Below are 16,533 nucleotides of genomic sequence, written 5' to 3'. Positions count from 1 at the left end.
TTTACTTAAAACAGAATTAATTGTTATGTTTGATAGAGTAATTGAATAAATACATTTTCCAACACATTATAATAGCCAATCAAATGCTAACGTTATCATGTGATCATATCGTTCCAAGATGGGGCTTGAAAGTACGATTGTGTGGTAAGCAAAAATTAAAATGCCACTTTTAGTAAAATTTAATTCACCAAATTGTTTTTTCATGAGAGAATATTGGTGTAATTTATAGAATGGTTGTTTTGAAGAACAACTTTTTGAAATTTATGAACGAAGTCCATATTTTTCAAACATTTTTGTGTAATGACAAAGCGAAATAGACGTTTTCGACATTCGGAAATTGTTTGAATTTTCATAATATATTGACCCGCATAATTGCATATTGTATTATTTTCTTATTTATATGTTCTCTGTATTCGACATATGTAGAATTTAGTGTATTGTTTGGTATACGTTTATGTTAGTTTACTAGATTTACAGGATAAATGAATTTCAGAGGTATGCTCGACGGATAGTCTCGCCGGGAAACCCTGTAGGTTTATCCAATAGTCTAGGCCTATATGTCAGTCAAGTCACCAGTACTGCTGTAAATGCCTTGATCTATTGTTTGCACTGGCTATTTTATTATAGAATCCTTAGTTTTCTTATAAAAATGGGTCCTCCTGAATAGTTTATTAATTAAACCACTAGTGTTTGCCGTTCTGTCAATAAGGCCTGCATATCCATGCCAAAAAAAACACTTTAATAGTTTAGGTAACAGGTCATTTTGCGCTCTCAATCCTGTTCATCCTAAAGCCTTTCTCGTGCTAAATCCTTTTCGCCCCAGGTTGTTTCGCCCTGATTTTTCATTTTTTTTTATCGTCAGATGGTACACATTTTTGTACAAATTATTAAACAAGTTATCAAACAAACCAAACTTAATATAATGATGTATATATAAAGAAGACTGTGTATCATCAACTATCCATGTAACTATACCGCGATATCATAGTACTCTCCCTTGAATGATGTTAGACATCAGGGGCGCAAACGTTGCCGATACACTGAAAAATGTAAGTGTTGGAAAAGTTTTTCAAGTTGTAACCCTTGTAAATACTAGTCGTAATTAAATATACCTCTTGTCTAGAGAGATCTTCACTTTAACTTGATCTGTTGAGTGTAAGACTATTAAGCCAGAACTAGAGGTACCGGGCTCAATCCCTTGCAAAGGCAGTAATATAAATTCATTTAATCATGCACTTTATTACATTGGCGCCCATGTAGGGACTCAGGGGAAAAATACTCAGTTTTGCTCCACAAGCATGGCTGTTTACCTCTGGAAACTTGAGGACGAGTTCTTTCCTAGATGGGGAGTATGTAACCCTGGTAAATACTAGTCGCAATATACTGCTCAGCTAGAGAGATATACTTCTCTTTAGCTAGATTGGTTGAGTGTAAGCAAGCCAGAGGTCCTGGGTTCAATCCCTAGCGGAGGCAGTGATTTAAATTAAATTATTCATGCTCTTTGTTTCACAGTGTGTATAATATGAAAAAATATTTAAGATTAATTACCCAAAATAGTTTTGTGTGTGTTGATTCAGCCATTGTGTTTACTTTGTTTAAATGTTAACTACCGCAATACCATAGAACTCCAGGCTATCTTATAAAACTTCTCATGAAATGATCACCTAAAATTAGCTAAAACAACAAATAAATGTACACGTGTACAGATATCACGAAAAGAAAACAATGTTAAACATTAGATTGATTTATTGGTAACTAAATAAAAGAGCCACTAAAATGAAAAGAAGATTTTAGTTTAAGGGCGAAGCAACCTAGGGAACATCAAACTTCTGTGTTTATATGGACTTCCTAATATACACTGAGTGACTATAATAAGTAGATTCCCTTTCAGTTTCTTATTTTAGAACTAAAGGCTATACTATGTATTGTGTTTTTTTCTTGCAGTGTTGACAACAGTGATTACATGAGAAATGGTGATTTTGTTCCTACACGGCTACAGGCCCAGCAGGATGCAGTCAACCTTGTTTGCCATTCAAAGACACGAGCAAATCCAGAAAATAATGTTGGTCTACTGACTATGTCGAGGTATAATTATATTATAGGTGTGAATTCGAAGATATCTGAATAAGATTTCCAGCAGGCCGCAGTGACATATATATTAGGGCCTGACGACATAGGAAATTTTATTCTAAAACATTGTGCAGAATCCCTTTGTCATATATGGGCGCATATATTTATATAGTAGTCTGAATGGCTGTATCAATTCACGATTTTGTTTTTTATTTGTGTCAGCTGGGTTGATCATCAGAATTCATCCTTTCACAAAAATAAACAAGGGGTGTAAAAAAATGCTCTCATCACTAGCCCAGGGCAAATAAGACACCAAAACTCTACTAGCCCAAACTAAGAATCTAGGACCCCAACAATATGGGGAAAAATCAGAAAATTAAATATTTGATAAATGTCGTAAAAGCTATGGTAAGGAGACGTCTTGTATGATCAATTTGGTACAAATGACTCCAATATTAGGGGGCCGCAGAGGCCAAAACCTGGCACGTCCTTAAATGATTCTGGCTGTTAATTATGTAATGGGACGTTAAACAAAAACAAACAAACTCCCATATTATTAAGATTAAACTAAGGTAATATAGTATGGCTGTACTTTTCACTAACCCAAGGGAATTTCATAGTGTTTCATGAGAGTAGACATATAGACCAAATTAGTTAAACATTTCTCAATAACGTGTGAAGATAATACTGCCCTTTGTCTTTCTATATGAAAAAACAACATGCCAAAATCAAATATGCATATATGGAGTAGTCTGTAAGTCTGCCATTTTGTTTAAATTTCTATTGGCGAGCCTATTAAGTTCTTCCGATACAAAATCCGGAAAGAACACAAAGTGTGGGAAGAGCTAACTAATCAAAAGTTTATAGAGTAAAGTTAAACAAATGTTTTGTGAAGATATTTATAGATTAGTTTTAATCAATATGACATGCCTTGTTGCATATGGCACAATATCATTGTACATTTTCTTTCAGTGTTGAGGTTTTGGCTACACTTACAACTGATGTTGGTCGCATTCTTAGCAAACTCCATCAAGTTCAGCCAAAAGGAGACCTAAAGTTTGGGACAGCACTCAAAGTGGCTCATGTAATTATTTACTTTTTGTTCATATATTATTATAACAACAAATGACAGGTAAGTGTCATTTTCACTGCAGACTGTGAGGAGTAGTGTTGAAAATCAGTTAATATCAGCAAGTGAATTTATAATTTTGTTATGTTTTATTTACCCAGTAGGTTTACTATAGATACAAAAATAAGGTACCTGTAAACATTGTATTGTTCATAATAGATCTATCATCTAACATGCTGTGTGAGATACATAAAGGGGAGATTAATATATTCATTGTTTTGAGAAAATTTATTATTTCAAATTTTATTATGTCATATTAATAATACTTAGTGATTTACTTTTGAAAGTGATTATACATGTATTGAGGTTCTGATATTGTTTTAGTGCTCAATCCATATGTGATGCTGGCACATAAATTAATTAATTGAATTATAATTTTACAGCTTTCACTCAAACATAGACAGGGACGTAACCACAAGATGAGGATTGTATTGTTTGTAGGCAGTCCTATCACAGAGGATGAAAAAGAAGTAGGTATCTCTCTGTATTTACAGTGTTAGCTACTTTTCTGGCTTTTTGGGGGCCACTATGGTACCTTGGCTGTGACTTCACATTACTGTGTACATTTAATTTTGTAATTTGTGATTGGTTTTGGTTTCTCATTAAAATCATTTGAATCCAATGGTGTGCTTTATGTTGAACATGGAACATAGTCATTAATCCTTGGGTTGGAATAAAGTTATTTTTATTGTTGATGATATATGTATAGCTGAAGAACACAGAATCTAAAGACCACAGATCAAAGAGTTTATTTATGGAGTACATATTCACCACAGGACTACATTCATGATTGCTAGATATACCTAGGCTACCATGATATGATAACTAGATATACCTATAGGCTACCATGACATGATTACTAGATATACCTATAGGCTACCATGACATGATTACTAGATATACCTATAGGCTACCATGATATGATTACTAGATATACCTAGGCCACCATGACATGATTACTAGATATACCTCGGCCACCACGGCATGATTACTAGATATACCTATAGGCCACCATGACATGATTACTAGATATACCTATAGGCTACCATGATATGATTACTAGATATACCTAGGCTACCATGATATGATTACTAGATATACCTAGGCTACCATGATATGATTACTAGATATACCTAGGCCACCATGATATGATTACTAGATATACCTATAGGCTACCATGATATGATTACTAGATATACCTAGGCTACCATGATATGATTACTAGATATACCTAGGCCACCATGATATGATTACAAGATATACCTATAGGCTACCATGATATGATTACTAGATATACCTAGGCTACCATGATATGATTACTAGATATACCTATAGGCTACCATGATATGATTACTAGATATACCTAGGCTACCATGATATGATTACTAGATATACCTAGGCCACCATGACATGATTACTAGATATACCTAGGCTACCATGATATGATTACTAGATATACCTAGGCCACCATGATATGATTACTAGATATACCTAGGCCACCATGACATGATTACAAGATATACCTATAGGCCACCATGACATGATTACTAGATATACCTCGGCCACCATGACATGATTACTAGATATACCTAGGCCACCATGACATGATTACTAGATATACCTATAGGCCACCATGACATGATTACTAGATATACCTATAGGCCACCATGACATGATTACTAGATATACCTAGGCTACCATGACATGATTACTAGATATACCTAGGCTACCATGACATGATTACTAGATATACCTAGGCCACCATGACATGATTACTAGATATACCTATAGGCCACCATGACATGATTACTAGATATACCTATAGGCCACCATGACATGATTACTAGATATACCTCGGCCACCACGGCATGATTACTAGATATACATATAGGCCACCATGACATGATTACTAGATATACCTATAGGCCATCATGACATGATTACTAGATATACCTAGGCCACCATGACATGATTACTAGATATACCAAGGCCACCATGACATGATTACTAGATATACCTAGGCCACCATGACATGATTACTAGATATACCTATAGGCCACCATGATATGATTACTAGATATACCTAGGCCACCATGACATGATTACTAGATATACCTATAGGCCACCATGACATGATTACTAGATATACCTATAGGCCACCATGACATGATTACTAGATATACCTAGGCCATCATGACATGATTACTAGATATACCTATAGGCCACCATGACATGATTACTAGATATACATAGACCACCATGACATGATTACTAGATATACCCATAGGCCACCATGACATGATTACTAGATATACATAGACCACCATGACATGATTACTAGATATACCCATAGGCCACCATGACATATGCTATGTGAACACATCCAAACTATGAAATTGAAATTGTCTACATGTCTCATATCTTTTCTATTCATCAAATAAAATGCAGTGTGTGAATTTGAATGCTACATTCCTCGAGCTCCCTAATAGTGGATATGTTTGTGAGGATAAATGGTTATGTCATTTGAATGGTTTCAGCTCTGACATAATTGGACAGTTAATGAGAAGTATCCACATGTACAAAGTCACAGATTTTAGTTTATTAATTTCAGTTGGTGAAAATGGCCAAAAAACTAAAGAAAGAAAAAGTAAATATGGACATCATCAACTTTGGTGAAGCAGATAAATGGTTATATCATTTGAATGGTTTCAGCTCTGACATAATTTGACAGTTAATGAGAAGTATCCACATGTACAAAGTCACAGATTTTAGTTTATTAATTTCAGTTGGTGAAAATGGCCAAAAAACTAAAGAAAGAAAAAGTAAATATGGACATCATCAACTTTGGTGAAGAGGTAATTATTATGACAAATACACCATGTACATTTTTACTGTGATATCCTGTGTATTGCCCGTACATTGTGCTATATGATTTAAAACATTAATAGATGCCTTGTGGGGGCTATCTGATATTTAATCCAAGTTAACTTGTTTGTTTCCTTGGTGTACTTAATATCAGGTCCCGACATACCTATTCATGGCATAAATATGCATATCAAATGAAAACAACTCACAAGTAGATCTAAAATATGTTTTAAAATTACATTGTTTACATGTCAAGGTAATACAGGTCAACTGTCGGGGATTCCCCTTATAGTGAGAACTTGTACTCTATTACGTAGCAGCTAACCTGCGGGCAATGTACCAGGGCAGGCTATCTGCAGACTTACGATTATTAAACCATTATTTTGGCTTGTGTGGGCAATATAACGAAGTGAGCAATACACAGGACATTACGGTATACAGTACACTTGTTGAATACTTGATTCACACCAAATGATGGATATGCAGTTTCTGAAATATTAAATAATTTAATATGAGATCATCTAGCTCAAAGTAATTCAACAAAAATGATATTGTATTATGCATTTAGGATTTGTATTAATTGACTCTAAAGGAAAGAGAATATGAAAATCTGTCCTTACATTAACTTTTGTTGGTTTTAAAATTGCAAACTATTTGGCAGACTTATTAAATGTACGTAATCATATTAATACATCTCTTTGAAGGGCTTAAACACTGAGAAGCTGACTGCCATGGTAAATGCTCTGAATGGAAAAGATGGAACTGGGTATGTACTACGGAGCAGGATTTGTACTTCTGTATTCAGCTTTAAATTTAAAGCAGTGTTATTTGTGTTGTTTCATCAAGCAATTTGTATTTGCAAATTAAATCAAATTGTAGAGAAAATGGGTCTGTCCAGGTCTGCTATGTATACACACTTCACCTGACATCTTCTTTAGGTAGTCAAGAAATTACATGACAGTCATGAGACAGTATCTAGTCAAGAGGTTTATATAGACCGATTTACATCCGAAATTAGGTAGTATTCCTCACTGATGGTGTTTTAAAAATAAAAACAAATTTCCATTCAAGAAAATCGCATATAACCGGGTAAAATTCTCCAAAACAGGGAAAATCCTCAAAATTTTGATGAACTATAGCAAAGAATAGCTGTAAAATGTTGGAGTTTTAAGATTAACTCAAGACACTGCAGCCCTTCATTTTCCCTAAATTTCATAATGGTTAGTATTCCCCAAATCCCAGATTAAGCCCTGATAATGCCAAATATCATGTGTCTCAATTTCCTGAGTCAGATGACAGATTAAGCCCTGATAATGCCAAATATCATGTGTCTCAATTTCCTGAGTCAGATGACAGATTAACCCCTGATAATGCCAAATATCATTTGCCTTGGCAATTCAGGTATTTTGATATTGACACTGATTTGGCACAATATTGTTTAATGAATAATACATGTAAACATCTTTTAAACATATCTTATAATTAATGATAGAATGTAATTGTCTTCAGTATTTTAATCTTTCATAGTAATGGTAAAGTTTATTATTAACATCTTTTGTAAGGTAGCTAAACTTTTCAACCATCTGTCACTAGTAGTTTTAGCTGCTAGACATGGTTGGATTAGCTGTAGTCTGACTGCAAAAATAATTCTGCAGCAAACATTCCAGGTACATACACCATATTAAAGTGTCAGCTTGAATTTGATTGATTGTGACTTTCATAACACCAAAGATATTACAACTGGTATTTTATCAAAATAATGGGAACATCATTGGTAAGAGAGTGGTTTTAATAAAAAATTTACGAGGGGCGGGACAAATATAACACCTTTTGCTATTGAGAAACCAGAGTTCTTCCAAAGATGAAATTTTAGTGCTAATCCTGCCATGAATTTATCACAAAGCTCAACTATTTGTGTGAAGAAGGCTTTGCTTTAAAATTACATGGTGTATTAATTGCCCTTATAGTCCGGTATTTTGGTGAAAAAAGAAAAACAAAAGAGAAAACAACAAAAATGATCATTTTCCTCTCTTCCTCTCAATTTTGGTCTTTCTTTATCTAAATTCCAATCATGCACCTAGCAGATATTGATATATCAAGATGACAGATGTTAGTACATTGTCTTTACTCAGCTCCCACCTAGTGACCATTCCACCTGGTCCCATGTTGTCCGAGGCCTTGATGAACTCCCCTATAGTTGTGGGTGAGGATGGATCAGGAGCAGCCATGCAAGCAGTTGGATTCGAGTTTGGTGTTGACCCCAACGAAGATCCAGAATTAGCCTTGGTAAGTATAATGACAATACAAAAATTTATCAAGGATGTTTATCTTCATCATATCATTATCTCTGTAGAATACCAGGTAATTAAGTACTAACTTTATATTAGTACGCTCATTCAAGATTTGTACAAGTTACATTAGGAACAATTATGATTTTTGGGGGAAGTGGAGGATATTTTGAATAAGAACAGACAATGCTGAGCACTAGACGAAATACTTACTTTGTAGTCTAACTATAATACAATTACATCACAAAAAGCTGGCTCAATAAATACCCCATTGTAAATGAAACTGTTGATAGTATTAAGTATATTGAATATGCTTAAAAAAATTAATATTCATGAGAATTATCAATTTCCCTAGGCGTTGAGAGTGTCTATGGAAGAGCAAAGAGCACGACAAGAAGATGAGGCTAAGAAAACTGCACCAGCACCGGAGGAGGGACAAGCACAGAGCATGGAAACAACTGCAGGAGGAGGTAATGATAGATTGATATAAGGCAGATATCTTTCCAAACAACTACAGGAGGAGGTAATGATAGATTGATATAAGGCAGATATCTTTCCAAACAACTACAGGAGGAACTGGTTACATTTCTGTCTGATACTGTCTGTAGAAACTTGGTTGTTGGAGACTTGATAAAGTATTTTCTTTTAATTTGTTCCCACCATTAACTAGTTGCAATGCTTCAGGAGTCTTTAAAAAAGAGCCTTGTAACTTAAGTACAAGTCATGCCAGTCAGGATCCTAACTAAAAACTGTGTGTGAAATAGTTAGCACACATCACAGAGTTGTGAGAAAATCTTAGATGTTCATTTTATTTCACCTTCATCTAAACAATAGACTTCCCCAAAATTATACATCCTTTGTTATTTTTACCACAGGGACCTCAGACGAGGCAATGCTGGAACAGGCCCTTGCCATGTCAATGCAGCCAGATGCCATGGAACAGCAGACCACTACCCCCAGTGTTCCAGACTTCGGCTCCATGTCGGAGGAAGAGCAGATAGCGTATGCCATGCAGATGTCATTAGCAAACTCTGGTAGGTTACAGTTGTTATCTAAAATATCCTTTTTAAACAAGCCACCTCGGATAAGTGTTGGTCATAGTCTACCAGCTTGTACAGCCAGGTACCATACTACAATTTAATGGCATTCTTGGATGGTTAAGTCATCATTTCATTCAATTTGTGTGTGGTTGATTTATTTATTTTGTTGTTTTTTTTTATCCAAAAAAAAAATTGTGAAATTTAGATATATTGGTAGTGGGGTAAAATGAAAGAAAAAAAGCAGTGAGTAGACTGATTAAAGTTCTGTGTCAGTCATCCTATCATTTCTAAATCTTTCTTTCCTAGCTGCCAACACCACACAGAATACTCCAGCACCGATGGATGTAGATGATGATGCAAAAGCTGGAGCAGCAGAACAAGAGGAGAAAAAACCTGTGAGTGATCAGCCTTGATATTATCAAACAATGTATTGAAGAAGGAAGTGTTATTTTAGTGACATTTCAGAATTAATCATTGAATTAGAATATTCCTCGTAGGGGTATCTTATTCTTGTGCAAATTAGATTGACTGTTAATCTTAAATTCATTATTTTTAAAAATATGCAATACCAGCTTCTGCTTGATAAGGTCCATCTTAAATTCATAATCTTTGAAAACATGCAATGCCAGCTTCTGCTTGATAAGGCCAATGCATTAAAAATGTTGAATACAAATCACTAGAAGTTGTGCCCCCTTTTAAAAAAACTTTGTTTTTTTTAATCATCATACTTGTTTGCAGTCAGAACAAAAAAGAATGGTTTATATCCAATTGTGTTGTGCCCCTGGAAGAGTTCCACCCAGTACACTAATTTTATCATCTTTCTTAGTGCTACATTTTTGTGTCTATCTTCCAGAGCGATGAAGATTACTCGGAAGTCATGAATGATCCAGAGTTTCTACAAAATGTATTGGAAAATTTACCCGGTGTGGATCCTCATAGCGAAACAATACAGAATGCCATGAGTTCTATAATGCAAAAGGATTCTGGGAAAAAAGAGGATGGAAAAAAGGATAAAGACAAAGACAGTAAATAGTAATCTCTAAAATTTAATTGGAATGTAAATATCTGTGAATGAAAGGACTGATGTTTGCTAAAGTGCTGCCGATGTTATCGAGAATGATAAAAACATGTTTTGTTGTGTTGGAAGATGGAATATCTGTTCAGGATATAATTTATCTGTAATCTAATCGTCAAACTGAACTCTTCAATATTCAAATTAGCAATCACATGTTTTGTGTTTCTGTTCTTTTTGAAGTTTAGGGAAACATGTATTGATGCATTGAAACTTGAAGTTACTTCATCAAGGGTGGAATGTGGGCATCAGGCAGGCTGGTGTCCTGGATGATATCGAGTGTGAATGTTTAGGATGTCTAATAAAGTATTACACTAATTTTGTATTTATTTTCTTACTTACCATAATACATTTGTAAAACAGTAGTTATTCCATTAACATTACCTGTCATCAATTTCATGACTATAAACATTCATGTTGTGACGCATGCAACATTTGAACAGAGTTATTGCCCTTGGTGGGATGCAGTTATATGGGTACTATAGTGCACTTATTAGGTTGACTCGGGTAATTCCTGGTTTTGTATCATAATAAAAACATAACAATTAACAGACCTTAAAAGGTTTAAATTCGTAACAACAACAACAACAATTACAACTATATCGTATGGGATATATTATGCATTGCTTAATCATACAATATATAACACAGAAACTTGCATTTCGAGGGAAGACCATATTTTGTCTTGTGCCCAAATCTGGCCTCCTGATCTATGGTACAAAAACTCGTCTAATCAGATATACCATTGGCAAGTCGTGGGATGTAAACACAGCATATTGGTGTTTCATTATAAGTAAGTGAGGTTATGTCTTGGTGCAATGTTTGTTGTCCATACATCAGCTGTCTGAGTATTTGGCGTCAACATCTCCATTTAAACTACAACTGAATAATCTAGAGACCTAACATCATATTATTGTGTCGTGCTTGCTGGGATGAAGGTGAAAGGGGTCAAATGTGTTCAAATCTTTAAAAAAAAACTTAGGTTAGATGTGGACTGGTATTGATCTTGCTTGGGTGGTCAGCATTGACCTTTCAATGTCACGGGTCAAATGAAACAACATTATCTCAATAAGAGGTCCAGGGTTAAGATATTGGGCCAGTAGCATGCTGGAATAAAGTGCTACCTATTTTGTTCGACTCTGGCATTCTTTCAAGGTCACTGAGGTCAAATAGATGTTATATTAACTTTTTCTGAATAAGCAAGGTAGCTAGTCCAGAGATATTTGGCGAGGAGTATACTGGGAGGAAGGACTGCAAAAAATGAGCTTTACCTGAGCAAATATAAATATACAATGCGGTTATGCCAAGTTGAAACACAAGCCAAAAACCTGTAATATATGCTTCTAGTTTTATTGTGCAAAATCTGAGAAATTTAATGAAAAAAATAAAAACTTTTCTACACAGTACCCATATGTGGCAATAAAAGTGGCATAACTCTGCTAAAAATAATCGCGGAATTTCGCAATTAAATAAGGAAAAGCAAACGGACAGCACAAGATATACCTTAGTACGTTAAAGATGCTACATTTTCCTGTGGTAGCTTTTCCAGTGGCGGGTGTAGCATGCTCTCGTGTGCGGAGCTTTTGTTTAATATATGACTAGACATGCCACTGTATTTGAATGAAGAGATAATCAGATAAGTATGGTGCATAATGGCGATACTCGACCTATATAGTACAGCAGCTAACTAGCGATTTTCTGAGGAATACTGCATGGTAAAAGCTACTCAAATAATATTAGAGGTTTACACGACAGGAAACTTTTGACAGGCTGTCATGTAACAATATCCACCAATGTAATCAGGTGGAATAAGACCTCATATACGTATAGGAGTAGGTAAAAGCATGAAACTTTGCCTGAACATAGTGTAACAGGAGAGGAGAAAATGTAGCGGCCAGACCGGGGTTCGAACCGGGGACCTCCGAACACTAGCCGGATGCCCTACCAATTTAGCTACCTGGTCACCGATGATTGACCCAGTCCAGTCCCGCTACACACCTCCCTCCTTTTTTCCAAGTCTTCGCCCTTGAAGACACACGAGACCCTAATACCACCACAGTGGGTATTTTAGTTGGGCGCCAATTTTGTAACAGGAGAGGAGAGAATGTAGCGGCCAGACCGGGGTTCGAACCCGGGACCTCCAAACACTAGCCGGATGCTCTACCAATTTAGCTACCTGGTCACCGATGATCGACCCAGTCCAGTCCCGCTACAATAGTTTATGACCTAACAAAACAGTGCCCTACTTCCGGTAAAAATCCAAGATGGCAGACACATATACTTCTAAAACCATTAAAATTTGCTTCGATCTCTGTGATATTTTTCAGCATAGCCGTATAATATTCTTTTGGTCCCCGATTTGACACGACAGGTGGCGTAACTGGTCAAGATGAAGTATGTAGCGGTAAATGCAAAATGCAGATATGCAGTTAAAACGAAACAAAATTAGATTGAATTCCAGATGAATAAGTGGATGTATCTTTTCGAATGACACACTAATAAAATTATATTCCTGATTCAAATGCAGTCTTATTATCACCAAAAATGATTCAGACTGATATAATTTTGTTAACCGTGCTGAAACATATTATTACTTCGTTAATTTATTTCACCAGTGAGCAGCATTTTCCATTTCATTAAAACAGATACGACTTCCGGTTCAAATCTAATATGGCGGTCACCTATCGCAATAAAATAGCTGGGCGAACGCGCAACTCAAAGGCCAAAAGTGAGGTGGTCTCAAGGGAGACATTATAGCGAGAAGAGAAAGACAAAATCCTAAATTTAGTCGCCTTTTACTATCATGTAATTGGGGCAGCAAGTGCGATTCTTCCTTACCTGCAGATTTGGTTTATTTTGTTTAAAGTCCTATTTAACAGCCAGGGTCATTTAGGGATGTGCCAGGTGTTGGAGATGGAGGAAATCCGAAGTACCTACGGTCAGTACCTGGCACCTGCCCCCCGTAGGTTTCGAACTCGCAACCCAGGGGTGGAGGGCTAGTGATAAAGTGTCAAGAGACCTTAACCACTCGGCCACCTAAATGTAAACTATCTAGAAATATTTAAAAAAAAATTCTAGAATTTAGAAAACATATTAGGCTTGTTGACATTTTCTATTGATAGAAATGAGGTACTTTGGGGGGGTAGGAACACTTCTATAAATCTGATGTGAATAAAGGTACCAATAACAAAATTCCTAAAATTGAGAACATTAGTTTGACCTTATTTTTATAGCAATTCTCGAAGATGTCCGCAAAATATTCAAGTTGGTTGCCTCAGACACAGTCACCACAGAGAGTAGCACAGGAATTGGATATGTAGCGATGCATTATCTGTCAGCAAGAAACTGAAGAAGCACTACAGTGTCCATCCACTTCAAAACGAAAGAATGCGGGTGCAGTTTACAAACTCTGGCGGACAATTTCATGAAGATAGAGGAACCTGAAAAGTGACATTGACATCAGTGCTTTGGAAGATGGAACTGGACTTGCACACTCACTACAAACAAAGTAAGCGAAGTTGCACAAGCATTGCAGTTTACGATATAACAAGAAAGAAGTAGATAGAGCTGAGAAGCGCCATTATCAAGCTGAGAACGACGACGAATCTCTAGGAGAATGTTGAAAACACACGAGACGAAACTTATCCTGCAGGATGCTATCTTAAGTTCTGGTGATCTTGTAGTTCAAGAAGCTAAGTACCACCGAAGGTTTTTAGTTTTGCTTTAAAATCGAGCTTCAAGATCGTAAGCTTTCTTGAAAATTCCTGAAATGAAGAAGATATGTCTCACGTGTTTAAAATGTTTGATATATCAAAAAATATGCGGAGAGAATTAAGAACCTTGGTTTAAAGACGAAGCATGTGTTCATACTACTAGACTCATGATCAGAATACTTGAACATTGTCCAGACATCGAGTCTCAAAAGGAAGGTCGTGGTAATTTACTTGTCTTTAAAGATGATATTGGCAGTGTCCTGAACACGGTTAGCAGCGAGAATTATGATGCCAGTTTTATGACCATACTTGCTGCAGCAAAGCTGTTACGAAAAAAAAACATTTTAAAAACGCCGTCATGTACCATTTGTTGATTTCAGGCCAAAATGTCAAGAGGAGTCTGTCCCCATGTCATTACTAACATTTGTAAACGCGCTTCTGCATGGTCCAAGTATGAAGGTCGAAAGTCCTTCATAGATTACCTTGTCAATGTCACAATTACTTACATACAACACCTTCAAAGCTGGTCGTAGCAAAGGTCATCGTCATGCGGTATTACGTGAAACACCTCTACCTGTATATGTTGGTATTCTTATGCATTGTCAAACTCTAGTCGTACTATCTATGTCAACAAACATAACAAACCCCCTATGCCAAAAATATCAGGAGGATGACAAACATTGATAACATCGACCATAATCCGAGTGCAACAACAGCAAAGGATTCTTTTCATGGACCAGGGATATCACTTTTTCAGCACACATCTGAGGCCTGACCCGGACACGACAGGATTTCTCTTCCCGATGCTGGCATCTGTTTGCATCACGTCAAGTCTTCCTCGGTCATATTCAAAGACAAATTTCCGACTGTACCTCCAATAGACGACCTCAGGATGGACATCGTCGACGTTTCTACTCCATTGCAAGATCGAGGAATAGAGGTGGCTTCAGAAAGTACGAGAAGCAACTGAGAATTTGGGAGAATCACCTGCTGTGTCATGGGGAGCATTCCACGGAACACATGAAACTTTATCCAATAGTGCTTCTGTCGTCCATGATTAAACACTCAATGACGATTATCCGGAAATGTGTCCAGTCCTAAAATCCTGGACAAATTCCGGTTATCGCACTTGGTCAACCGCTCTATGCGCTTGCAAAACAGATAAAGTGGAATTGGCCAGATTCATATAGCGAAAACCAGTTCGTTGTAATGTTTGGCGGCCTACATATTGAGATTGGCCTGTTCAAATTAGTAGGTGACTGGTTGGAAGGATCGGGATGGACATTCGCATTAGCACAGGCGAACATAGCCTCTTCAGGAACAGTAGATTCCTTTCTTAAAGTCTCCCATGCAACGAGGACGAGAAGAGCACACCAGGTAGCTGTAAATGCTTTGTATAAACTGATGACCTCAGCTTATGACAACTATGCAGACTTTCGAAGAACAACCAATCTCTTTAGATGAATGATGTTAAAGAATGGCAAACGAAAGACCACAATTCAAGTACTGGCTATTAACTTTTCAACTTGAAATAACCATCTTGTTTTCTGTGAAAGCAATCCGAGAACGTAATTTTGAACTATATACAAAGGTCAATGTAACTAAGAGATGGTGAAATGGAACGGAAATTAAGCAGAACAGGATGAACGTAAATATATTTTGAAGTAAAACTGATAACGTCAAAGTTGACTGGGTTTAACTACAAGAACAAAAAAAATAACCGGAAGTTGAATGACAATTTTCGATATTAGCTTATTGGAACCGGAAATCCAAATGGAAACAAGTCATGTGCATCGTCTTACCACAAAAACAACAGTGAATATTTTGGTAGGCAACTATTGATGCATGGTACAAATCATGTTATAGTAGTATGTTAGTAAAATGTAAAGTTTTTGTAATGAACAAATTCTTTATTCGCCCTGAAACCCGGAAGTAGAAACGCATTTAGTTTCACAAAATTTGGCTTGTTTATAAGATTTTATATTGTTTCATTGCAATAAATTCCACGAAGTAGTACAATATCCTTCTTCATTTTAAATTGATAATATTTTTTGTTCAAATAAAAGTGAAAATGGCGACAATTTTAAAAGAAACCGGAAGTTTTCGTTTTGAAAGAAAAAAAAGCAAAACATAATGAAGAATAAGTTGATTCGTTTGTATACTTAGTAGATTGTTGATAAACAGTATTTTTTAGTATATACAACATATCCAACCATTGTTTTTGCCTAAAATCTTGTTATTTTGATACCGCGGCGACCATCTTGATTCTTGATAGTATGGCTTTTTGGCGATGGGTCCATATCTGAAATGTTTTGTTTAGTTATTAACTTTGTTCACATCAAGTTTCATGCTTTTA

The 16,533-nt window shown here is 36.0% G+C and overlaps 1 protein-coding gene across 1 annotated transcript; it reads left to right on the top strand.

Annotated features, from left to right (window-relative positions):
• Positions 1 to 30: 30 nt before the first annotated feature.
• LOC117339070 (26S proteasome non-ATPase regulatory subunit 4-like) lies at positions 31 to 10,782 on the top strand. The gene is made up of 11 exons (XM_033900440.1): positions 31 to 144; positions 1,945 to 2,085; positions 3,043 to 3,154; positions 3,583 to 3,669; positions 5,986 to 6,054; positions 6,769 to 6,830; positions 8,197 to 8,350; positions 8,708 to 8,822; positions 9,228 to 9,386; positions 9,699 to 9,787; positions 10,246 to 10,782. Exons 1-11 carry the CDS (start codon positions 119 to 121, stop codon positions 10,423 to 10,425), a joined length of 1,194 nt encoding a protein of 397 aa, XP_033756331.1. The 5' UTR covers positions 31 to 118; the 3' UTR covers positions 10,426 to 10,782.
• Positions 10,783 to 16,533: the final 5,751 nt, after the last annotated feature.

The sequence above is a fragment of the Pecten maximus genome, chromosome 12 (assembly GCF_902652985.1).
Source record: "Pecten maximus chromosome 12, xPecMax1.1, whole genome shotgun sequence".
Lineage (NCBI taxonomy): Eukaryota > Metazoa > Mollusca > Bivalvia > Pectinida > Pectinidae > Pecten > Pecten maximus.
Note: the sequence above shows the minus strand (reverse complement) of the source record. Positions and strands in the feature narration are given on the sequence as shown.